Source organism: Hippoglossus hippoglossus, chromosome 6 (assembly GCF_009819705.1).
Source record: "Hippoglossus hippoglossus isolate fHipHip1 chromosome 6, fHipHip1.pri, whole genome shotgun sequence".
Taxonomy (NCBI): Eukaryota; Metazoa; Chordata; class Actinopteri; order Pleuronectiformes; family Pleuronectidae; genus Hippoglossus; species Hippoglossus hippoglossus.
The window spans coordinates 17,963,954-17,988,062 of NC_047156.1; the positions used below are offsets into that span (position 1 = coordinate 17,963,954).

General features: G+C 42.2%; 1 protein-coding gene across 18 annotated transcripts in view; it reads left to right on the forward strand.

The window, feature by feature from the left end:
- Positions 1-24,109, forward strand: part of LOC117763604 (neuronal cell adhesion molecule-like) — an 82,007-nt gene that overhangs the window by 54,148 nt on the left and 3,750 nt on the right. For 2 of the 18 annotated variants that reach the window (XM_034588844.1, XM_034588845.1), the window contains exons 4-32: positions 341-352; positions 930-1,035; positions 1,651-1,844; positions 2,220-2,342; positions 3,239-3,409; positions 4,007-4,063; positions 5,719-5,830; positions 5,939-6,123; positions 6,288-6,422; positions 7,571-7,714; positions 7,804-7,915; positions 8,013-8,179; positions 8,720-8,867; positions 9,672-9,796; positions 10,066-10,095; positions 10,876-10,977; positions 12,930-13,127; positions 13,314-13,384; positions 13,919-14,144; positions 14,304-14,419; positions 14,512-14,716; positions 15,583-15,705; positions 16,141-16,317; positions 18,293-18,328; positions 18,835-18,894; positions 19,130-19,249; positions 20,740-20,901; positions 21,560-21,691; positions 22,396-22,474. In XM_034588844.1, the coding sequence (XP_034444735.1) occupies positions 341-352; positions 930-1,035; positions 1,651-1,844; positions 2,220-2,342; positions 3,239-3,409; positions 4,007-4,063; positions 5,719-5,830; positions 5,939-6,123; positions 6,288-6,422; positions 7,571-7,714; positions 7,804-7,915; positions 8,013-8,179; positions 8,720-8,867; positions 9,672-9,796; positions 10,066-10,095; positions 10,876-10,977; positions 12,930-13,127; positions 13,314-13,384; positions 13,919-14,144; positions 14,304-14,419; positions 14,512-14,716; positions 15,583-15,705; positions 16,141-16,317; positions 18,293-18,328; positions 18,835-18,894; positions 19,130-19,249; positions 20,740-20,901; positions 21,560-21,691; positions 22,396-22,474 (3,628 nt within the window). The remainder of the gene's footprint in view (positions 1-340; positions 353-929; positions 1,036-1,650; positions 1,845-2,219; positions 2,343-3,238; positions 3,410-4,006; positions 4,064-5,718; positions 5,831-5,938; positions 6,124-6,287; positions 6,423-7,570; positions 7,715-7,803; positions 7,916-8,012; positions 8,180-8,719; positions 8,868-9,671; positions 9,797-10,065; positions 10,096-10,875; positions 10,978-12,929; positions 13,128-13,313; positions 13,385-13,918; positions 14,145-14,303; positions 14,420-14,511; positions 14,717-15,582; positions 15,706-16,140; positions 16,318-18,292; positions 18,329-18,834; positions 18,895-19,129; positions 19,250-20,739; positions 20,902-21,559; positions 21,692-22,395; positions 22,475-24,109) is intronic. The other 16 variants (XM_034588851.1, XM_034588848.1, XM_034588847.1 and 13 more) reach the window with 16 other exon arrangements.

Here is a 24,109-nt window from a genome sequence, read left to right on the forward strand (position 1 = left end):
TTTTCAACTGTTCTTTTTTTTTTATATAAAACTATATGTTGTTGCAATGGTTCCATTCAGCAAACAGTCACATTATTTCTCACTCACTTATTTCTCACGGCCGACATCTGGCCCTGCAGCCTCATGTGTCTGTGCTGCTGCTGCTGCTGGAGACCTTCTACATATTGTTTGTTTGGAGCACTTCACCATCTGGTTATTCCTCATCAGGAAACAGGTCTTGTCCAAACCTTGTTCTGAAGCTGAAGCGGAAGATGTTTTTCCTTCGCTAATGTCTGGTTCTCTTTACTGTCACATGTGTCTTTTCTTTCTTGTTTGCTGATTCTTGGGAAAAACACTAAAGTTCTGGAAGAATGTAAGTCTCACACCGGTGTGAAGTTACTGCAGAGGATGTGCAAGCAGTGTTTTGTGTTGCCGTGCAATGAGTTATATTGGATCATCTTGATTTTATATTTTTGTGTTAGTCTGTTTTACATTATGCGATGCTGAGTGTGGTTTGCGGTTCAGTGTTTTGCACGCATTGATCCTTTTGTTTCTTTGTTTGCTGCTTTGAGCCTGTGTGTGTCTGCAGCTGTGCAGCATTTGTCATAGAGCAATATTGCAAACAGCATGAGTTCTTTTATCATTTGTTTCTTCATAGTCCGTTAGTTACCTCCCCAGCACCGACAGCAACACATTAAGCATAGGATCATTCCAATAAAGTGAAATGTACCCGAGCGTTCTGCATGCCTCTCTGCCGCTCTGCATGTTAGGGGAGGTTTTTATTTTTTAGTGTGTGTGTCAGCAAACAGCCGTGTGGTTTTAGCCGTTGTGGTGATTCTGCATGTGATTGGTAAGGACTGTTCGTGTGGTCAATACTGCAACACACAGAGCGGCTTAGTTATGCAGCGAAGGTCGTGATTATATCTCATCCTGTTTCTGATCATCTTTAGTGCCACAGCCACCGACCATAACTCAGCAATCCCCCAAGGATTACATCATCGACCCGCGGGAGAACATAGTAATCCACTGTGATGCGAAGGGGAAGCCTCATCCCAGGTAGGAATCTGTAGACTGAGATTAAACATTAACGATGGCGTTATTTATGTACATGGTGTCCTTAACAGAGGCTGGTTTTAGCCATTGATTCTTAATCTTTTGCTCCAAATCACTTCCCCTTCCTCTATTTATCTCAGTGTAGCAATAAGTCATTTAAGGACAGTACTCATTAATCAATTGATTTGTCTGTATTGCACAATACTCTTCCCTTCCAGCCATGTTTGAAGATGAGGCAGGCATCAGCAAAATATTTCAAACTTTGGAAGCGCCAGTTCTCACATGTGTAGGTCACTCATTGACCATATTTTCATTTCTTAGCTGTAAAACTTTGCTTTACCCAAATAAAATATCAACCCCTAGAATAGTCTTATGTAAACATCTAGAGCCTGGAAAGTAGTTAAAGGAGTTTAAACACCCAAATCTTTAAAAATTGTCTTTTTTTACATTAAACAAACAACAATCAAAGTAAACAGGAAAGTAGTATTTGTTAGAAGGTTACAGCTGCTTCATCAGGAGACTGATGGTCTGATCAGATTTGATTGGTTATTTAATTACAATAATATTTCATCACACAGTTTGTTATCGAGATTTATGACCAACGTTTTATCATCTCAGTTTCTCTTGGACGAGAAACGGGACGCATTTCGACATTGACGAGGACGTCAACGTGGTCATGAGGCCGCACTCCGGGACACTGGTGGTGGACATCAGCAGGGAGAAGGCTGATCACTACGAGGGGGTGTACCAGTGCACAGCGAGAAACAAACATGGAACTGCTGTTTCCCACAACATAGTCATACGACAGTCCAGTAAGTGCACTGCAGTCCCTCATATTATCTCTTATCTTTTCATTTTTCTCTTCTTCCATTTTTCTTAATACCATAACTATCTCACATCACATCAATCAATTCCATTCTTTTCTTTTTCTAACAATTAAGTTGCATTTTCCATCTTAAGAGCGCTCCTGAAAGGTAAAGGTGCATGTGGAAAGCAGCATGTAAGGATGTAATAGTGGATAGAGCTGAACGTCCCTCTGTAATTTTCCTCTAGCACATTGTTCAGTCAGACATCGTCCCTCTTTACCTCTGTCATCATGTCAGCAACCGTCCATTAGCAACACTCACGTAATTCACATCACATAATGGGACGCCACTGATGTGCGCTCCCTTTTCCAACCAATCCAGGATCCCCCTTGTGGTCAAAGGAGAGGATCAAGCAAATCGTCGTTCAGGAGGGCGTGTCCTTGGTGCTGCCGTGTCGACCCCCTGCTGGCCTGCCCCCTCCCATCATATTCTGGATGGACAATAGTAAGTACTTCATTCACAGAAGATTTTTTTTTAGCTGTATGAAAATAACTGCTGCTGACAAAAATGACTTCGTCTCAGATATGTGCTCCCAGAAGTTCATGGTCACAGCTGAAGGACAGTGCCAGTCACTCTGTATATATTAACTCCTTTACTTCAAATCATATACACTGTTCTTTTTATTACAATATCACAATTCTTGAGATTTCAAGAATAATGTAACGTTTCAAGAATAAAGTCGGAATTAAGAAGGAAGTCCAAATATTACAAGAATAAAGTCCTAATTCAATGAGGAAAAAAACATTATATTCATTCTGGCCGGAGTTGTATTCCTCCTGGATCCAAAACGTTGAACCAATCTCATTGTTATTTGAGAACCTAATAAACCCCCTTTGGGTAGCACACAGATGTAAATAGCATCAGAGTCAACCACTAACAAATGTTTCCACAGAAGTTTTTCTTCCAAATCCGTGTGGTTCTTTCTTCGGAATAGATATTACATCAACTCTTCTAAAACAGCCTCATTGTGAAACCTTTACTTAAGGAGCCAAAACATGCAAATACACTGGTATTATGGTTTTGTGAGGCCTAATTTATGGTGTATGATTAATACCACATTCATTATTTGGCATTATTTATACACCAGTTATAAAACAATTTAATTTCTAGGAAGAATTATGCATTAAATATTCATTTTACTGGGCCAGTCTATCCTTAATTCTGTCTAGTGGTCCACCTCGAACTCAGTCTCAGTTACTTAATCCACAGAAAACACTGGGCTGTTTCTACCGGAGAAAATAGTTCCAAAACAACCCCTAAAAGCTGTAGTGTTTTTATTAGTGATAAAGATGAACTGACCCAGCAAACGACATCTCTAACAAACATATTCCACACTTCAGACTTCCAGAGGCTGCCTCAGAGCAGCAGGGTGTCCCAGTCCCTGAACGGAGACCTCTACTTCTCCAACGTTCTCCGAGAGGATTCCAGGAACGACTACATCTGCTACGCCCGCTTCCCACACACACAGACCATCCAGCAGAAACAGCCCATCACCGTCAAGGTCCTCAACCGTAAGTCTGACCCTGTGTGTGACAGAAATCCACCCAAGTTGTAATGAGCCAGCATGACGGAGACGGAACAGTGTGTGTGTGTGTGTGTGTGTGTGTGTGTGTGTGTGTGTGTGTGTGTGTGTGTGTGTGTGTGTGTGTGTGTGTGTGTGTGTGTGTGTGTGTGTGTGTTAGTGTGTGAGACAGGTCAGTTACATTGGCATGTGGGAGGGAAACAGCATTTCCTATCTCTAGTTCCATCCCTCAGAGACGCCAGTGGTCGTCGTCCCACTGAAAAGACATATTGTCAGGGCTCTCGTGGCCCCCTGCAGTATCTGCCAAGCAGGCGCTTGTTTCACTTCTGCTGTGAGACGTTGTGTGCACGCTCTCTGCGGAGACAACAAAGGCCGCTCTCTTCCCCGGCCGGCGTTTGTTACTTGACGTGACGGCAGACTGCTCCCACTGGATTCTGATGACGATCACTTCTGACCTCTGACTTTTAAATCATCTCACGTTGATCATGTTTATCTGTCGGAGCATGTTTGTTGTTTGTTTGTGTTTTCTTTTTTGTTCTGATGATTTCAACTTGTGGCGTTGTGTGATTTCTCTGTTGTGTTACAGTGGAAGCAATCAATGACACAATGGCAGCTTTTTACAATGAAACTGATTTGTTTAGTGGTGAGTTTTGAGACCCTGTAGTGTTTACTCCCTCCAACCTAGTGCTCCGAAACTCTGGCTCTTACCCACTAACACTAACCCTTCATCCTGACAACCCCACGGCTCTGTACAGTCACACCGATCTAACGGGGGGGGGGGGGGGGGGGGATCTGGCACCCTCTTGTGCTTACCCCCGGCATAGCACTCCAAACTGCAGCTGTTACCCACTAACATCCAAGTGAATTCTGTGTCCCTCCTTCAATCCTGCTCTATCCAATCAAAACCCTTTCGATAACTTTTCACTTCCTCCTTTAAATACCCACTGATGATGATTCCACTGTGAACTGAGATGATTCGATAACAACATCTGTATAGTCTTGAAAATCACAACAGACGTTTTGACAAAACAAACCACGTATCAATTAACAACAAAATAATCAGGTTAATCATTTTAACTTATTAGACATTTTATTGATTATTGATAAGCAATCTATTTAGCATCTGTTTATTGATTTTGAAGTTTTATACAGCAAAACAAATGCACAATACAGAAAACAATAGCAAAGAAAAAAGAAATAAAGAGAGATAAAAGCTATAAACACAAAAAGTGAATGGACATAATTTAGCCCATAGGTAAAAGGTATTGACCAATAACATGAAGACCAAGTGAACCAGTGGGACAATTAACTCTTCACTTTAGTCAGGTTTTCTGAAAGAGTCCCTCCTTGTTTGTGGTGGTAAATCAAATTCCCCTCAGATGCAACACATTGCCCAGTTCCATCATAAACAATGTATTTGATCCTAACATAACTTGAAGCTTAGATGTTTTCAATTTCTCCTTGTTTGCTTTGCCTCTGTCATGAGGCCATCAGCAGTCTTCATGTCTAAAGTCACTGTTTCCCTGCTGCCCTGTCTAATGCTATCGTGCTCCCAGTTGTTAATCTTCCTGTCACCAGCTATTCCCATCTCACTTCATTTAGTCTTCTCTTAACAGATTTTGTCTCTTTGTCCAAACAAGCGCACACAGTAGCTAACATGAGTTCAAATCACTTTCGTGCAATTAAAGTCAGTAGCCGAAAGCAAATCTTAATATCTTTAATTAGATCAATTACATGAGAAGGTATATTCATTTAATAGGACATTTATTTGGCAAAGAAGTGCACTAAAATACAACATGGCAACACAAGAAGAGTCTTCATCAAGCCAGTGAAGGAAGGAGTGTGAATGTGAAGCTCCTGATTTGGACCTGGATCATCATTAGACACGTTTACATGGACGACAATATTCTGACATTAACCCATAAACAGCATGTGCTGATTATCGTAATCTAAATAAGGTCGTACTCAGAATAAGCGATAGTTAAATTAAAACATTTGGCGTATTCTGACCTTAGTCACATTATGTCGCAATGTATACGTCTTAATCACATTATATCATCCAAACAAGTAGTAATAAATAAAAAGAATAAGAATAAGAATAAACTTAATTTATATAGCACCTTTCAAAACACAGTTACAAGATAAATGATCTCAAATTAAAAATTAGTAGGACATAAGGTGAAATGACGGTCGAAATACTGTCTTGAAATGTTTGGTGTCCATTTAAACACAGTCACTGTGTTATGGACAGATGCAGAAGGGAGAGTAATAAATTTCGATGTCAATCTCTAACTACAGAAGACCCAGTGGATGAGAGGAAGCCGACCTTCCTCATCCCATCTGGCTCCTCCAGCTCCCACACGGTGTTGAGAGGCCAGGTGCTGGAGATGGAGTGTATCGCAGAGGGACTGTAAGTGAGAGAATCTGCCATCGCTTCAGTGCTGAAAGCCTTGAGTGCCCACCTGCACCTGCTCGAGTGTCATCATCGCTCCCTTTCTCTCTTCCTCTTCGAAACCAGGCCCACCCCAGAAATCTCCTGGATCAAATTGAGCGGCGATCTCCCGACCCAACGCATGTCCTACCTGTACTACCAGAAGAACCTGCGCATCGTGAACGTGTCGGCATCGGACGCGGGAGATTACCGCTGCAGCGCCAAGAACATGCTCGGCTCGGTGCACCACACCATCCACGTCTCTGTCAAAGGTGGGTCGGTGGTGAGAGGCGCGGCCAGACCTCCAAGCCGTGGCGCAGTCACTCCTTCTTCCTGCTGCTTCATTCTCCCTCTGTCTCATAATTGATTTATGCGGAGATGCCAACAGGCCAGTATGTTCGCTGATTAATTCTCCTGCCTTCTGTTCTATTTTCAGCTTCTCCATATTGGATCGGCGGCGCTCCCAGGAACCTCGTCCTGGCTCCGGGAGAGAACGGCGTGCTGACCTGCAGGGCCAGTGGCACGCCCAAGCCCTCCATCACCTGGGCGATGAATGGCATCCCCATAGCGAGTGAGTGCAACCTGTTCCACTGCTTTGAACTCCAACTGCCAGGTGCTGTGGCCTATTCACATAAGCTGAGCTTTGTTTAATTTTATTATCAGAGAAGGGATTTTGTTGTTATCTCTTTGACGCAGGTGTGTAGTTACCTTGGGAGTGTGCAGCATTATTTCCCTATGGGATACACGTTTGAAACTTACAATGGCGGAGTTTTGATACTGACACTAAAGGAATTCACAAAGATGAAGATGTTTCCAGACAAGACAAACCTCTCAACTATGTCTCGTTTTATCTTAAATTATGGCATCAGCTTACATTTTTTGTAAATAAGCCGAATTAGCTTTCCTGACTAAAGTTGAAGTATTGTGATGTTTTGTTGCCTGGCAACCAGTGGAAAGACTCCAGGAAGTCCCTGCACAAAACCCTCTGTAAAACCACAACTAGTCAGTTTTACATTTGTTTTTGTAAAAATTAAACAAAGGATATAATTAGTTTATTATTGATTTATAAATTGCTGCTACAGGAGGCTGAGTGTTCTTGTTTCTCCTGTGTCCGGTCTGTATGCTAAGCTAAGCTAAATGGCTATCGTGGTAGCTTTGCCTTAGAAGGGTAAAAAAAATAATTCAGGTGTGATATTCACTGTGCTCCTGTGAGACACTGCAAACTTAATGTGTAGTATTTATGTGTTTAGAGCATTTAACACCATCACACCTCTTTACAATTTTTGCATATTGGTGTGACAGGCATATAGCGTACGCACGTAAATAATAAAAACAACTGTATTGACAATAAAGTCTGGTGTTAGGCGCTGGTGAGACATGGACGTGCAATTTACAACTAAAGTGTAACATTTGATAGCTCAATTCAAAGACTACTATTCACTTAAGATTATATTAATTGGTTTAAAGGTGATGGTGTCAGCATCTTGGAACCAAAATCTCCACAGACCTTCCAGTTAGTTGTCACGACTTAAGAGGGCTTTCACGAAAGTTTTACATAGTCGGGAACAGATTTTTCCGATTATTCTGACGACACATGAATGCACAATCAGCTCTCATAGGAAGACGTCACCAGAGCCAAAATCAAAAGTATCTATTTAGTCTTTAACCAGGATTCACAAAGCCAGAGTTAAATCTTTTCACCCTGTTATCCGTGAACAGATTCCCCGAAGGATCTGAGCAGAAAGGTGGAAGAGGACACCATTATCTTCACGGACATACAGATGGGATCCAGCGCCGTCTACCAGTGTAACGTCTCCAATGACCACGGCTACCTCATGGCCAACGCCTTCGTCAATGTCCTCTGTAAGTTCATCACACCAGATCCATTTTGTATTTGAGCGCTGTTTCACGTGGATTTCTGCAGTGAAATAACACGTCAATAACTGCTGCAGCGGAGCCACCCAGAGTGCTGACGCCGGCCAACAAGGTCTACCAGGTCATCAAAAACCACCGGGCCCGGATAGACTGCGCTTTCTTTGGGTCACCCATCCCTAAAATTACATGGTGAGTGAATGGACTTTTCTTTACAGACGAAAAGTTGATTTATATTTCTTCAAAAGCTCAAAGCGGCTTCCTCTCTCTCTCTCTCTCTCTCTGCCAGGTTCAAAGACAGCCGCTCCAGCACCCTGGACGGAGATCCGTACATCCAGCATGACAACGGCACTTTAGAGATTCACACAGCTCAGGCCAGAAACAGCGGCAAATACACCTGCGCCGCCAGAAACATGCTGGGGATCTATGAGAATCACGTCTACCTGGAGGTCAAAGGTGAGAAGATTCTGTGAGAATAATAAGAATGGGGGGTGCATTTCACAGTGTTGGTGTTATTACATTGTGACGTTTGTAAGAAAAAAATACTGGTGAGTTTAAGAGCTACTAGTGGTGTGACCTTTGGTTATAGCCAGCAGTTTCCATTTGTTTCCAGTCTTTATGCTAAGCTAAGATAATATGGTGATACGAAAATCACAGAACGCATCATGATATTACGACTCATTGAAGAAAACACTCTTAAACAGTCAAAGTTGAGTTTAATCATAGTAGTAGTTTAATCATAAGGTGAAGAATTATGGCTGGGGCAGAGAAATATATCTCATCTCTCCCCATCTGATCAGACGGGGGGGTGCATCACACCCTCCCAGTGCGGTTCCACCAGCGACCCGACCTGTCTGCTGAGCTAAATACAAATAACGGAGCAAAAAAAGAAATCTCACTAAAAAAGCATGGATGTGCACAAGTCAGATTATTCTGGTGAAAGTGTTGAGAACCACTGATTTAATGTATTAATACTTGACTCTCCCCACTCATCAGAACCCACCCGCATCTTGAAGCAGCCCGAGTACAAGGTGGTCCAGAGGGGCAGGTCGGTGGTGTTTGAGTGTAAAGTGAAACATGACCCCACACTCGTCCCCACCATGACCTGGCTCAAAGACGACGGAGAGCTCCCTGACGATGAGAGGTCAGAGATGTCACTCACCATTGGAAATGTCTCAGTTTTCGAGACCATTAACCCTGTGATTGCTGTCCCTCTCTTTCAGTGTAATGGATCCTGTCAGTATTTGTTTACTCCCCTCACCTCAAATCAAAGTTCAGTGTTAAATGTCTTGACCTTGTTTGAGCATCCGTCCTGAGTGATCCAATCATAAGTAGTCAGTGCTAAGTTCAGGTCTAAATGACAACCGCAGTACCTGAGATCCGATCACTCTGACCACATTTGGAGGTGGTCTGAGACACATGTGGCCATATTATATTCAATGTGTGATCGTGTCCTGGGCCACATGTGGAGGACCAGCTACTCAGCTGAAGTCTCTGACCTGCTGCAGTTTCACAATGAATCGAACATATTTGTACATATGATCACCCTCCCCCTCTCTCTCTCTCTCTCTCTCTCTCTCTCTCTCTCTCTCTCTCTCTCTCTCTCTCTCTCTCGCCTGTGCCAACACACACACACACACACACAAACAAATACTAACATCCGTCACATCTGTAAACTCACGAAAACAACAAAATTGGTTTTAGCGAACAGAGATGACGTACGTGTTTATTTGCATGTAGAGCAGGGAAGTGGACGCAGGAGACACCTTCAGGACGTATTTTAAATACCAGCTGTTCACTTGTGATCCGACCCCCTGAGGATGGCTATTAATACCAGGTCCTAACAGGGCCTTTGTCACCTTGAAAGCCCGGCGGTAAAACAAATTAAATAGCTTTAAGATTATATTTAATCCTGCTGATCTGTCTGTATGAACTGTTTGTTTTACAGATTAATCGTCGACTCTGACAGCCTCACCATCACTGACGTGACCGAGAGCGACGGGGGCGTGTACACCTGCATCATGAACACAACTCTGGACCACGACTCAGCCAGCGCAGAGCTCACCGTCGTCGGTACGTGCTGCTTCTCAGAAACCTAATTCACCCGCTTGTTAAAACAAACTGAGTAATGATCAAAGTGTAACCTCTGCCTCATAACACACACAACGGATCGCTTCAAGGGTAATAGCCTGAGAGTTTACTGAAGGGGGTTTGGAGCGGATTGAATCAGCGGAATGAATATTTAATTATCGCCTTCTTAGCGTGCCAGATAATCTCCTTTTGTTTTTGTACGGCTGACTGACCACTAACCTCCATTTCACTCCTGCCCTCCTACCTGGCAGAGGCCACGCCAACTCCAGCTGTTGTCTACGGTAAACCTGCAGCGCACAGGAGCACCCAGATTCGCTGCTCTGCTCTCATGGGCTTGTATTGTTCATTGGATGTTTCTGTTCAGTGGAGCATGTTTTAGCCTGACGATGCTGTTTGTCACTGTGCATTTTTTTCCTTTTTAGCTTTGATTTCAGGTGTTTTGTTCATATTTTTTTGTGATTAATTGTATTTTTTATTTTTACCTTTTTTGTCAGTTGGAATGAATCAAACCACTGAGGCAAAAATTTTACATTTAGCGATGGGGGGGAAGCCATTTTCTCTCACGCTTCAAAGCAAAGATCATTTGTAAAGCAAACATCTCTTCATTGCACCACTTGGGATCTTTTGCCAAGCGCCGTTTCCTCGTCACTCACTTATTCAAAGCATGCGTTTTCACTTTATCAATTCATTTCCAAAACATGAGCCCTGAGCCTCTCGAGCGAGCCCCAGACTCGATTTCACGGAGACTGATTACGGAGGATGATCAAATTGAGCGACAGTCGTTTCATATGCATGATGCAGTGTCTGCATGTGTATCATGGGGCAAATAATGGTGTCAAATAGACCATGTCAAGAAATAGAGGGCTAACGGTACAACCTTAGCATATGTCATTATTGCAGTATAATGGAAGCAAGTTATAGATATCGTGTTTTGTTTTTGTTTCATCTCGTCTTGGCATGAATCCTTCATATACTTATACATCTGTAACATGAAGTCAGTGTGACTGTCATCTCAGTACGATGAGTTACAAACGTTGATCCCTGTGATGCATTTACCCCAGAACGACCTGACCCCCCAACTGACCTGGAGCTGACGGACCAGAAGAAGAGGAGCGTGCAGCTCACATGGACCCCCGGGGATGAGCATAACAGTCCAATTCAGAGTATGTATTAAGTGTGTGTGTGTGTGTGTGTGTGTGTGTGTGTGTGTGTGTGTGTGTGTGTGTGTGTGTGTGTGTGTGTGTGTGTGTGTGTGTGTGTGTGTGTGCGCGCGCGTGCGTGCGTGTCTGTTATGATCAGATCTGGTAAACACTGACCTGCTGGCAGTAGAAAATAATCCCCAAAACAGTCACAGTTCAAATATTGCGAAATTGTTATTAAAGCCATGCAGAGAATGAAGCAACATCCTGTGTTCCCGACCCCACTTCAAAGCTGTGAGCGCTCTGACGATGGCAAAGTCATGTTCCGCTGCTGATGAACATATATGAGCCCAGTGACATTTAACTGTGCATATAGAGTCATTACATCGAGGGCAAAGTGACTCATACATCATGGTGTGAAGCAGCTTCACAAGCTACACTTGCAGCGCTGTGCACATGCTTAAGGCTCATGAAGACAACACACCCGTGTAAACAAAGCACTGTAGGGACCGACATTATCACAACGTACGTGACAATGAAGCCAGACTTTTTGCCCTAATAGGCCACACTGGGCATGCAGCACACATGCCTCAGAGTTGGAGCTTGTGATGAATAAATTACACTGTGACAAAAAAAAGAAGCAAAATAACTGATGATTATTTAATGAATGGTGTCCTTGGCAGATCAAGCATGTACAAGCAAAGCCTCGAGAAAAATGTAAACAAGATGAGAAAAATGCACTTAGGGAAACAAACAGATACCGTATTACCCAACACCCACTTTTCTCCTGGCTTAAAAACAAAAAGAGGTCGGCACAGTAACCACACACACGTAAATGCTTCAATACGTTCATCCTGACAGCGTGCAGCACTGCAGTGTGGAGGTAGGATGCTGTTCAGAGGCAGATAATGAGCTATTCTCTCTGCAGAGGACAGAATCCCAGCGCTAGCAGAGTTGAGACACACAGACACACACACACACACACACATGCGAGCTTATTAACCCAAGCAAACTTCCTGACTCTCTGCTCTGCTCTGGCACCACCACCGCACAGCACACACACACACACACACACACAAAACAGTGAGCTCAGGCTGCCACCCACCTCTGTTCCCATGCACACGTGTGTGTGTGTGTGTGTGTGTGTGTGTGTGTGTGTGTGTGTGTGTGTGTGTGTGTGTGTGTGTGTGTGTGTGTGTGTGTGTGTGTGTGTGTGTGTGTGTGTGTGTGTGTGAGGCTCTACTGATTTTCAGATATGCAGCTCAGTCATGAGGATTAATGTTCAGCATGTGAAAACAGTTTTATTTTGTGCTGTAACGGTGAATTTAAGATCCGTCGTGTTTTAATAACTATCCAGGGAGTAAATGTCAGGATGTCTCAGCCTTTACAGATTTGATTTGGACCAATTTCTCACAAGATTATTGAACTACAAGGCTAAACCTCTTGAGAACTCTTTAATTCATTACATTTGTACCATTTGGCTGACTCTAAGAGAGTGCAGAGAAAGCAAAGAGTGAGTGGATTAGGATGAAATAAAAGTTCCAACTGTACAGTTAGCTTCTATATATTTCCATGTTTATATTTTTAAGTTTATATATTTCATTTTTGTATTATGGATATTTTTTGCTTACATTCTCTCTATCAATCTATCTATCAAAAAAAAAACTTGAGTATTCAGAATCACAATTGATTAATAATACAATTTACACAATGGATTTCAATGTTTAAAATAAAGAACCTAAATATTACTGGAAGAGAGTCTGGTGCAGAACATGTTACTTCTTCACTGTCTATTAGTATTGTCGTCTTGTTCGAACACATCTCTTCACCATGCCAGAGCACAGCTGGAGGCAGCATATTTAGACATCTTGAGAAAAACAAACCTTGAAGGCGGACATTCCAGTTTGTCCAATATCTTGTCAGACCGTGTATGAAGCGTTCAGTTCACTGTACTTGTCTTTCTTTATTTCACACAGAATTTCTGATCCAGTATGACGACTCTCTGCACCACCGAGGTCACTGGCACAACCTCACCGAGGTCCCTGGAACCAGGACGACTGCTCACCTCAAGTTGTCTCCCTACGTGCACTACACCTTCAGGGTTTTGGCTCTCAATGCCATGGGCTTCAGTCGGCCCAGCTTCCCCTCCAGGATGTTTAAGACAGAAGCTGCAGGTACAGTCTCAGCTCATCTATTGTGCTGTTTCACTAAATAAATGCTCCCTGTATCATTAGCTGATCAGTTTTCCTCTTGCTGGTAAACATATTTGATTTAAGATATAAATGAGCTTTTATTGAAGGCCTCATTTCAGAAATATATTTTCTATTGGATAATGTTGTCGACATTGATTTCTTTTCCAGCTCCAGACGAGAACCCTAAAGATGTTGAGGGATTTGGAACAGAGCATGACAATCTTGTAATCTCATGGAAGGTAATAAAGATGTGTTAGGCTCTCCATTTTAATCCTGACGCATTTACCGTGGTCCAGGGACCACCCTGAAACATATGAGCTTTGCTTTTTTTTCAAGCCACCAACATCAAATATCACATCTATATAATAGTTACAGAAAACTCTGTATGTCTGTCGGTGGAACACGTATGTGGAAGAACCACATATGTCTTGTCGTCTTAACACTTGGCATGTGTGTTGTTAAGAGCCCAGGGAAGTGCAGTGTCTGATTTGGACACGCGATACATTCAAGATTATTTTAATGTTTTCAATCACGAGTATTGCAATTACACAACAACAGGCGCGTTTGTGCAGCAGCGGTGTTGCAGCTTCAGCGTTCTGTGACTCTGTGACAGCTGGTCTTTACTGCTGTCTTAACTGCAACCAGTATTACCACTGACCAAGCAAAGCACCCAACCAGCAGGTTTCAGAACGGGCACTGCACTAGTATCATTAAATCTGAAGTTTTCTGCAAAAGTATTCTCTTGACAAATACTGAAACTTTCTCTGCTGCAGCCGCTGACAGGGCTCCAGTCTAATGGCCCAGGGCTTCGTTATCGAGTAATGTGGAGGCAGAAGGCAGTGGAAAGTGATTGGACCACAGTGACTGTGTCCAATAACTCCCGGTTCGTCGTGTCTGGAACGCCCACGTTCGTACCATACGAGCTAAAAGTTCAGGCTGTGAACGACCACGGAGTTGGACCTGAGCCTGCTATCGCCCGCGGCTACTCAGGAGAGGACTGTGAGTTCGATTGACTCTTTAGACTCATAAAAAAAAACATTACTGTGTGTGTGTGTCTGAGCCTGGGGGTGATACATTTCACTGTGTAACCAATGGCATTTACTCAGTGTGTTGTGCTGTTGTATTTAGTTGTTGTCGTGTTCCTTGTCCGTTGCACAGTGCCGGTAGCAGCTCCAGAAAACGTTCAGGTGGTGGTGCTGAACAGCACTCTGGCCGAGGTGCACTGGGATCCTGTGCCTCATAAATTAATACGTGGGCATCTCAAAGGATACAAGGTGCAGTATAACAAACACTACATGCAGCGTGACACGGATACCAAATCCCACAATCCTCTCAGTGCTGACTGTACATGAACCATATCTTGTAGGTGTACTACTGGAAAGAGCGCAGTCTCCACAAACACAACCCCTACCACATGGAGAAGCTGATCCTGATGTTCAGTGGGAACCACAGCCACGGCATGGTGCCCGGTCTGCACCCCTTCAGCGTCTACTCCTTCAACGTCAGAGTGTATAACGGCAAAGGAGAGGGTCCTGTGAGCCCCACCCAGCAGTTTGACACACCAGAAGGAGGTGAGAGACAGGAATGCACGCCATTTATTTATTTCTGTCTGTCTGTCTTTTTTTTTTTTTTTACTGTTTTGCAAACTTTGAAATTGTCTGGTGTGCTAGTAAATCTGCTAATGCTGCTGGACACATGTTCAGTGATGGTACTGGAATCTTTGAGTGTTTCGGGTCTCTCAACATCATGCGCCCTCCTCCATGTGACTTAGCTGAGGCTGATCAGACCCCAGCTTGTGTGTCCAGGGGGCGAGCACCCCATGGTTCTCCTCCTTTGAGCCACAGCCATCTCTAGGCTCTTTGCTGGCGGCTCTTCTTCTCCTCACTCCTTCAATGCTCAACGGCCTAAAGGCTTTGGAGAGGGATCGAGCAGCAGTACCCCTGCATCCACCCTCTACTGGGAGACACCTTGCTTTCCATCCAGCTTATTGATACCTGCTGACCCCGGCTGTCGGTGGATTCTGCAGGGAAAAGCTGATGGAGTCGGTCACTCTTGAAACCACCAAAGTCGAGATTCAATATGAATCATCCAGAGATTTTCCACTATTTTACCAGAAAAAACATTGAACCCACAGCAGATTAGAGGTGTTAAAGCCACAAGCAATGATCCACAAGCAAACACAGACACCTCTATTAAAACACAACACTTAATTGTAATTATGGATAACTGCCTATTAGAATATGTATCTGGCCTAAATGTCATGTGAATGAATCTATATGATGATTTCCTATCTATAGCACAAACACTGAAGCAATGGTGAAAATCATATAGTCAGATGACTTAAAGCAATCAGCAATCATTCATTTAAAATATTATTTTTAAACCTATTTATCTTTACTGTGATGAGGTTTCCTGATTAATGTTTTTTGCCCCACAGTACCTGGAGCTCCTACTTCCCTGATAGTCACCAACTCAAACCTGGACACCTTAACCCTTGAATGGAGTCCTCCCCATGATCGTAAAGGACGCATCACTGGCTACACCCTCAAATATCAGCCAGGTGAGGTTTTACACTGACTGAATAGATCACAGCACTGGGCTTCAGAGAGCTTTTTATAACTTAACCCAGTGTTTAGTGTCACCTTCCGTCATGTAGTTTGTAGTTTTCTCCTTCTTTTTCATGTCTTGTACGGTCATCCTGTTGAAATACAGATTATGAGAGTGAAATAATTAAGAAGAATCTAAAAGCATCTCAAACAAGTTATTTTGCGTAAATTATGACACAAATTAACAAATCAACTTTTGTCACCTCCCGCCTTCTTTTCCTGAACCCTGCACCTCTGTGCTTCAAACGCTGTCATTTCCACCTGTCTCATTGTTGACCCCACCTTCAACCCACTCCTCCTCATATTTCTATTCAATTTACCTTTACTACCTCCCAACCTCCACCCCCTCCCATCCCATTACTCTTGTCATCCACCCTCCACCCCTGTAGTCAATAACTCCAATGAGCTGGGCCCAGTGGAGGAGCTGGCCCTGCTCGCCAATGAGACCTCAGTCACTTTGCCCAACCTCAAGTACAGCACGCGCTACAAGTTTTATTTGAATGCCAAAACAGTCAGGGGAGCGGGCCCAGCCATTTCTCAGGAGGCTGTCACCATCGTGGATGAAGGTAAGTCAACAAATGTACATTAGAAAAGGAAATTTCAATCAATTTAGTTGATACTTCTTGTCTCTTTAGCTGGAAAGTTAGATAAACAATTATGAGATGAATATATTAATAATTTTGGTAACAATATCCAAACTTTGCATTCATCTACAGATTATATATTTGATTTATAGCTAAATTAAAGCACATCACACAACTCTTCAGTACACCATGCTTTATTTAGTATTTTCAACTATCTCACCTTCAACAGGGTGGGTGATGAAAGATAGTAATTTATTTTTTATAAAGTTGGTTTTAATATGGGGTACAGTGGTTAGAACTGTACCGGCTACACCGGCTTCCTCTCTAAATTCAACAACATGCAGCTTGAGGTTAGTTTAGACCCTAAATTGACTGTAGGTGTGGAAATGAGTGTGAATGCTTGTTTGTGTCTGTATGTCGGTCTTGTGATTCGCTGGGGAGCTGTTCAGGGTGAACCCCTCCTCTCGCCCAATGTCAGCTGGGTCTGGCTCAAGCCCCACCCACAACATCTAAGGGTTAGGGGTCTAGATGATGGATGGTTGGGTTTTTTGCATGTTTTTTAATAGGGAAACTTTGATATTCATTGGTAGTAAATATTGCCTCTGTAAAAGGTAATTTAAAAAAGATGTATGCTTAAAAAACCTCCCTCCAAATAAAGCCAAAACATGACCTAAATAAATCATGGTGTTATGGAGAAGAGTTGTGCCTTGCGTTTAAATTTGGGATGAACTTGGATGGAAGATCACATGAGGCTCCACCTCGCTCTGTGAGAAACTAAACATTCCTCCAAACACTGGAATGATGTTTACTGTAAAGCATGATTTTCAGATTTTGTGTTTTGGGGAAAGCAGCAGCAAAAATAACAACCCAAAAACACAATGACAACAATTATTTCTTATATCTTTTTGTATATTTGTAAAAATATTATTTATAGTTTTGCTGGTCAGAAACATCAAGCAAAATAAAGGGGAAATGATGATGGACATATTTCACTATATTTATAGACTAAATGATTAACTGAATAATAGTAGATTATCTCAATGTAATTGATGATGAAAATAATTATTATTTTTTAAACTAATGTTTAGTCCGATTGCTCTTATGTAGGAAGCCCCCTGGTGACATTTGGAAAAATAAAAAAATTGTGGCCACTGATGCAGTCAGCCCTCTCCAAGGTGACACTACACTGTTGTGCAGTGTGCGCTCTCCTCAAGCATTGAATAAGAATAGAAGTGTAAAAGTAGGTCTGATTGGTTAAGTCAATCCCTGCTGGCAGCACATACAGTTCATCAAAATCTTTCCCTGTTGCCAGATGCCCAAAGAAATGCACAGTCACGCTCCCTGTGCACTGGACATTGTACCACGCTTTGCACAAGGTGCCATGGCACACGGAAATAGGACCCCGTGTTTTGGTTAACAAGTGACTGCAGACGTGTCCATCACCTCAGAGTCAGTGCATACGGTGTGTTCAAACTAAAGCCCTTTATAGAGGCCACGTCATGTGTCAACAGATTCGTATCTTGTTAGTCATTTTGTTCCCACGCTTTATTATTTCATAGCCACATGTTATGTTTTTTTTACGAATGTCACCAGAGGGGCTCAGAACAAATGTGACTTTTATATGTGAAATATTCACCAGTTTAATGCACATTTTGCCATAGCATTTAAATTTATGTGTCATGTTTTATACATATAAATGTCAATCATCCATGGCTGTGTAAAGTGGAACATGTTTACGATCCAGTTTCATTGCTGTAAGAGTTGACCCGTCCCGTTATGAAACCTCAGATCCATCATTCTACGTGTAATTCACTCACACCACACAGCATGACCTCCTGAGTGTGTCACTGTCACACGCGATGACACAGATGGTGGCGTGAGAGGGTGGAGGGGGGGGGTCATCCTATAATGAATCCTGTCCTGTTGTTTTTTTCTGTGTCCTATTTCTCTTTACAAGCTCTAATGTCACTGCTTGACGTAGATGTGGGCGAAGGTACCGCCGGTATCTAGACCGATGCCATGTTTTACAGATACAGCCATAGCTTCAAAACCCCCCGCTGCAGGCATGCACTCCGCACGATTTGAGCAATTTCCCCCTTTCCCTCTTTCAAATCCTGCTGCCCACCAAAATGCTGCGCTGAGTTCAAAGCTGGGGAAAGTTCAAAGCCTCAGAGATAAAGATGCTGTGCAACGTGGGCCTTTTTAATGTTGTGTGATAAAACTACACACGTCTTTTCAAAGTGCTTGGCTGCATCTTTTTTTCAAGTGCCTCTGGCGACTTTGACCCCTTCTCACTTCCTCGATGGTGGCTGCTGGTGATGCTTCCCGCTGCATGGCGAGGCTTTGTTGGCGAGGCTTTGTTGGCGTGCCAAGTGAACTGTGTGCAGTGTGTATAATGACTTCAGCATCTGCGGCGTCTTTGCATGTGGAAAGTCTCTGTGTCTCTGTGTGTGTCTCGTGTTTGTTGCGGTCTTCACGCCTATTCCATGTTGTTTACAGGAAGCACCCAATCCTCTCATCCCCTTGCACAGCCTCCTCCACACCGCCTCCCCGACGAGGGTACAAATACTGCTGTGACTGTAGTACATTACATGTCTGATATGTTACAGGATCAGCTTTGTGTATGCTTTTGCTCGTTGGTTTTGTTGTGTAAGGCTATGATGGTATAGATTCAGTTATTCTAATAGCATTTAATGGGACTGTAATTAGATCAAAGCATATTATTGCCAGTTACTGGATTGTCCTTTGATCAGCAGACCAATCTTGATGGTTGTCTTTTCTCTTGTGTGCTCAGCACTGCCGGTGAGTCCTTTCGGGAACGTTAGTTCCTCGGTTGGAGAGGATGGGCCCCTCATCAGTTGGGAGTACTGGGGCCCGGAGAAAAACGTTTATGTAGAGTACATGGTAGAAAACAGTAAGAAAAGCTACGCATCTTTATTTGTTCTACACACAGGTGGCAAGAGACCCTACTTCATTATTGGCTCATGCAGGTGAATAGAAATATTGGCAGTCATTGGCTTTGGCTTCTGCCAATGTGGACCCAGATGTGATAAACAAGGCTGTCGGTGATTGGATTGTTAATTACTCAGTGCTGGAGAGTCGCATGCATTTCCTGTGACAGTCTCTGTGGAACTTATGAAGACAAACATCATAAAAAAAGCAGCACAAATATTCGTGCTGTGCCAGTTGATTTCGACTGAAGTGCTCTCCATTGTTTTTATCCACCTGCAGTGAGGATGAAAAGCAGAATGTTGCTGTAGTATGGCTCTCTCGCACCTACTCTTTAATGAATTCAGTTAGGAGATGTCGTGATCATAGATCCCAGTAATTTAGAAAATGTCCTTATCAAAAAACATATTCCTGTGATTATCAGTCAAATGCATTTCATATTTAACTCCTCACCCCATTTATTTCCACCGAGGCCCTAAAAGCTTAGTGTGCTGCTACTGAGGAAGAAAACACATGGAAATAGATAAATGTCATTAGTTCTGCAGATATTTGGTCACAAACCAAAGTACTGTAAATATTGAGATTCACTTAAGTTTTGCATTCATAACTTAAGCCTGAGGCTGACTTGATCAGTGTCCACCTCAAGTTAGCAAATACAATGCTAACTGGCTATTGTTTTGCAGGTATAATGCTTACCATGTTCACCATTGTAGTTTTTAGCATGTTAGCACAATAACTATTGCTAATACGCACCCAATGCAAAGTACGAGCCATTAGGTATTTGGTCATGAACCAAAATATTTGTGTTTTTTTTGTTCATAAAACAAAATTCTAAAACAGTTTTAGATTTTGACCCGATGGTGGCACTATATGAATACTCAAAGGGTAAATCAACAGAGTTACTAATTCATCCTGAGGTGGACATGAACCTGTTCAGCAAAGTTTCATGACAACCCAACTGGTAGGTATTAAGATATTTCAGGTATTAAGATATTTCAGGTATTAAGATATTTCAGGTATTAAGATATTTCAGGTATTAAGATATTTCAGTATGGACCAAAATGGTGGACTGACATCCCTATAGAGCCAAGCTGTGTGGCAGGGTTGAAAACGTTGCAAAATGAGAATACAACCGTAGAGTCACACTGAACATCTAAAAGTCGTTTGTGTGTGCATGCATGGTAAAACAGTTTTCCTCATTTGCCTGTCTATCTGCATTTGTTTTTCTCAGTTGCAGTACATTGAGCACCCGGGGCCTCTGCAATAGTCCATTCACAGACTAAATGAGCTATTTAATAGTTTAAATCTAATACATACAGCATTACCTGTAGCGTAACCACCAGTAGATGTTTATTCTCTTCAACCAGCCAGTTCTCATAATGTCATGACCTCCATAGCCCATTTGAAGTTGTGCTCCCTCAGTCGTACCTCTCTTCATGAACGTCCCTCCCGCAGGTGAAGGTGAACAGGAATGGCAGAAAGAGCCGGTGAACGGCTCTCAGAACGTTGTGCTGAAGGGCTTAAAGGGGGGCCTCTCCTATAGGGTGCGCTTGGTGGCCAAAGGTCACCACGACCAGCCGCTCCACCACTCCGAGGAGCTGTTGGTCACGGTTCCAGGTGAGGCAGTTCCTGGGCGGTTGCCTCCACCTCGGCCTGGCCTGACCTTGCACTGTGTCGTGTGTAGAATGTGTAGTAGATTGTGCCGTTGAGTCGTAACTATAACCCGGTCGAGCATGGGTTTAACGTGTTGTGGTGACTGTATGCTGGGCATGTCCTGTACTGATATAGAGGCAGCACATAGCAGCGTGCATGATGGTACAGTCTCAGTCAAGTAGAGGAAGTGGACGTTATTCTAATATAGACGTTTACTATAGGCTATGTTTATTAATGTGTGTTATAATACCCAACCTAATATCACTCAGTCATCCTTTGTATATGTGTTTGTGCGTGTATTCGTGATTGTATGTGTGTGTTGTTGTGGGTCAAAGATTGACTTAGTACATTGAGTACTAATGTGGTTTCAATATATTCATGTAACCATTAGCTTAATCTAACTCGTCTAACATGACAGTTGCCTTCACGATCCACTCATGAATTGAAACATCTATCTGTAGTTACTAAGAGAATGCTCAAACATATTTTAACAACACATATAACGCTTTACATGTTTGTTGTTAACACTCCAATGTGAGTAATGGTTTCCGTCTCCCGCTCTCAATGGAGAAAATAACTGTCCTCCCATAATTCCTAAGTGTTCCTCTTCCTCTCTGGCCAGCTGTGGCGAGCAGACAGGTGGACATCGCCACTCAGGGATGGTTCATCGGCCTCATGTGTGCCATCGCTCTGCTCATCCTGATCCTCCTCATCATCTGCTTCATCCAGAGGAATAAAGGAGGGAAATACCCCGGTGAGTTGTCGCTCAAACACAAACCGTTGACACACACACACACACTCATTTGTAAACCCACACTTCTTTACCCACAATTCTTTATTTGCCATCATTCAATTACTGGGACATGATTGGATTTTAAGGACGTTTTTGATACTTCTGCTGCAGTGTGTTGCTCTTTTATCATTTTAGCCTTGTGTATACGACGTTACAGTCAAATATTATTCTCTTTCTTACAATAAATATGTGAAACTGTTTTTCACATATGGAAGTTTCACACCCAGGAAATAGCAAATAATTTTGTAATAACTCTTTTAATAACAATACATTATTAATAGCATTTTATTTTTTTGTATTTTCTGAAGTAACAACAAAGGTTTCTGATATGAGAAGAGAAAGTGACTCCTCAGTTAAACTATACTTATCATGAAATAAAATCTGTTATTGCATTAAAACAGTCAAATTTTAAGTTTTAAGTTTTAAGTTTTTTGTCATGATGGCAGCAATACTCTTCCCTGACCCATATCACATCCTTCCACCAAGTTTTGTGGTAATCCATTCTGTTGTTTTTTGATATCAAGCTTACACACAAACAAACCAACAAACAAAGTCAAGGGGTGAAAACACAACCTCCTTTTTGGATGTAAAAAAGAAAATCTTAATATGATAGGAAAAAGCTTATTTGTGTTGATTGTTAATAATAATATCTTATATCCCACCAGTCAAAGAGAAGGAGGACGCACACACAGACCCAGAGTTCCAGCCCATGAAAGAAGACGACTGCACTTTTGGGGAATACAGGTGAGAGAAAGTGCTCCAGTCCCCAGAGCAAATATTACCCATCAGCCCCTGCCCCGTCCCCACTGTGTGCCAAGCTCTGCTCTCTCAGGCCGGGCTGGAGCTCTGCACTCCTGCCCTCCTCTCAACCCTTACAGCTCACCAACAAATGACCCAGGATCACCAGTAACAGAAATTCGAAACCAAGAAGAAGTGCCCCCTCATTTGAACTTCTGTCACCGTGAAGCACAAGATCATTTTTTTTTCTTGGGTTTTCTTGGGACGTCCTGGATTCTACTTGTGTTGGACTCTGTATTGTTTGTGCTTGACATGACGCCGTGGGGTCATTTGAGAAGCAGGAATCTTCAGGTTCAAGGGATTTTGGGGTTTGGTTGTTTTAAAAATCTAAGTAAGACAGTCAGGAGAAAAGAAATAAGCTACGTTCATTTTGCAACATGACCCTACACATCAAATCCCATGCAAACTGATAAGCTACTCATGATACATTGTGTTTACAGTATAGATAGTATTAACACTTTGCTTAGTGTATTGCTAGTAGCATACACAACCCAGATAAGATTGAAAATGATTGAAACTATCATTCCTGCTAACGTAGAGCAGTAACCCAGCTTTGCTTGTTAGCATCCTCTTCAAGGCTGCTTCTCCAATCGCACGCGGAATAAAGAAAAAAAAACGCACTTTACTTCTGTATAGCTAGCATTTTTCAATTTTGTTTTTTCTAAGTCAATTTATAAGATTGTCTTGCTTTTATATTTTATATTCCTTTTTGTATTATGTAAACATAAATCTATTCTATGGATTTTTTGCTGTGATAAATACATATCGATATATATATATATAAACAGTATGTATAATATGTGATGTGCATGGTGTGAAGATCTGATATATGAAAATTTGCTTTTGGCAATAATGTATTGAATGGAATTATTATTCCTATATAGATATACAGTATTTAGATGCATATGGATCGAATATGAAATAAGGAGCATGTTTGAGGGAAGTGTACAAGAGCAAGTTAATGCTGTTTATAACAGGCCAGTATCCAGTCGTTCATAATAATAATAATGAGGCTGGTGATATTCTACATTTCATATTGTCCAAAAAACACTATGAAAAGATCTAAACCAACCAGTTCAACTATCAATACCTCTTGACTTGCTCCTTTTAACAGAATAGAGTCATAATATCACAAGAATAAAGTCGTTACATTTCAAGAATGAAATAATACTTATAGGCTGCATATCATGTTGGAGGGATATGGATCACCCTTGCTTTAGTATAGATTTAGTATAGACTTCAGCACCACGTTATCATAAAAATCAGTGAGAAACAATGAGATGAGACAATGGAAACTGTGGTGAGCATCGTTGTCCTTGCTGCTTATTTCCTAAAAATAGTTATTTTCTTGTAATTTTAATGACTTTTTTCTCAATAAATCACGACTTTATCCTCGTAATATTATGACTTTATTCTCTAAATCCCAGACGTTTTTTTTCTTCAATATAGTATAAAACAACTGGGCTCGGCAGTAATTCATTGTTTCTTTTGTTCTTTTCGTGTTTTTTTTGGACAAATAGAAAATAAAATTGTAAGACTTTATCAGTTTGAGAAGATAAAACCAGGGGCCTCTTTACACTG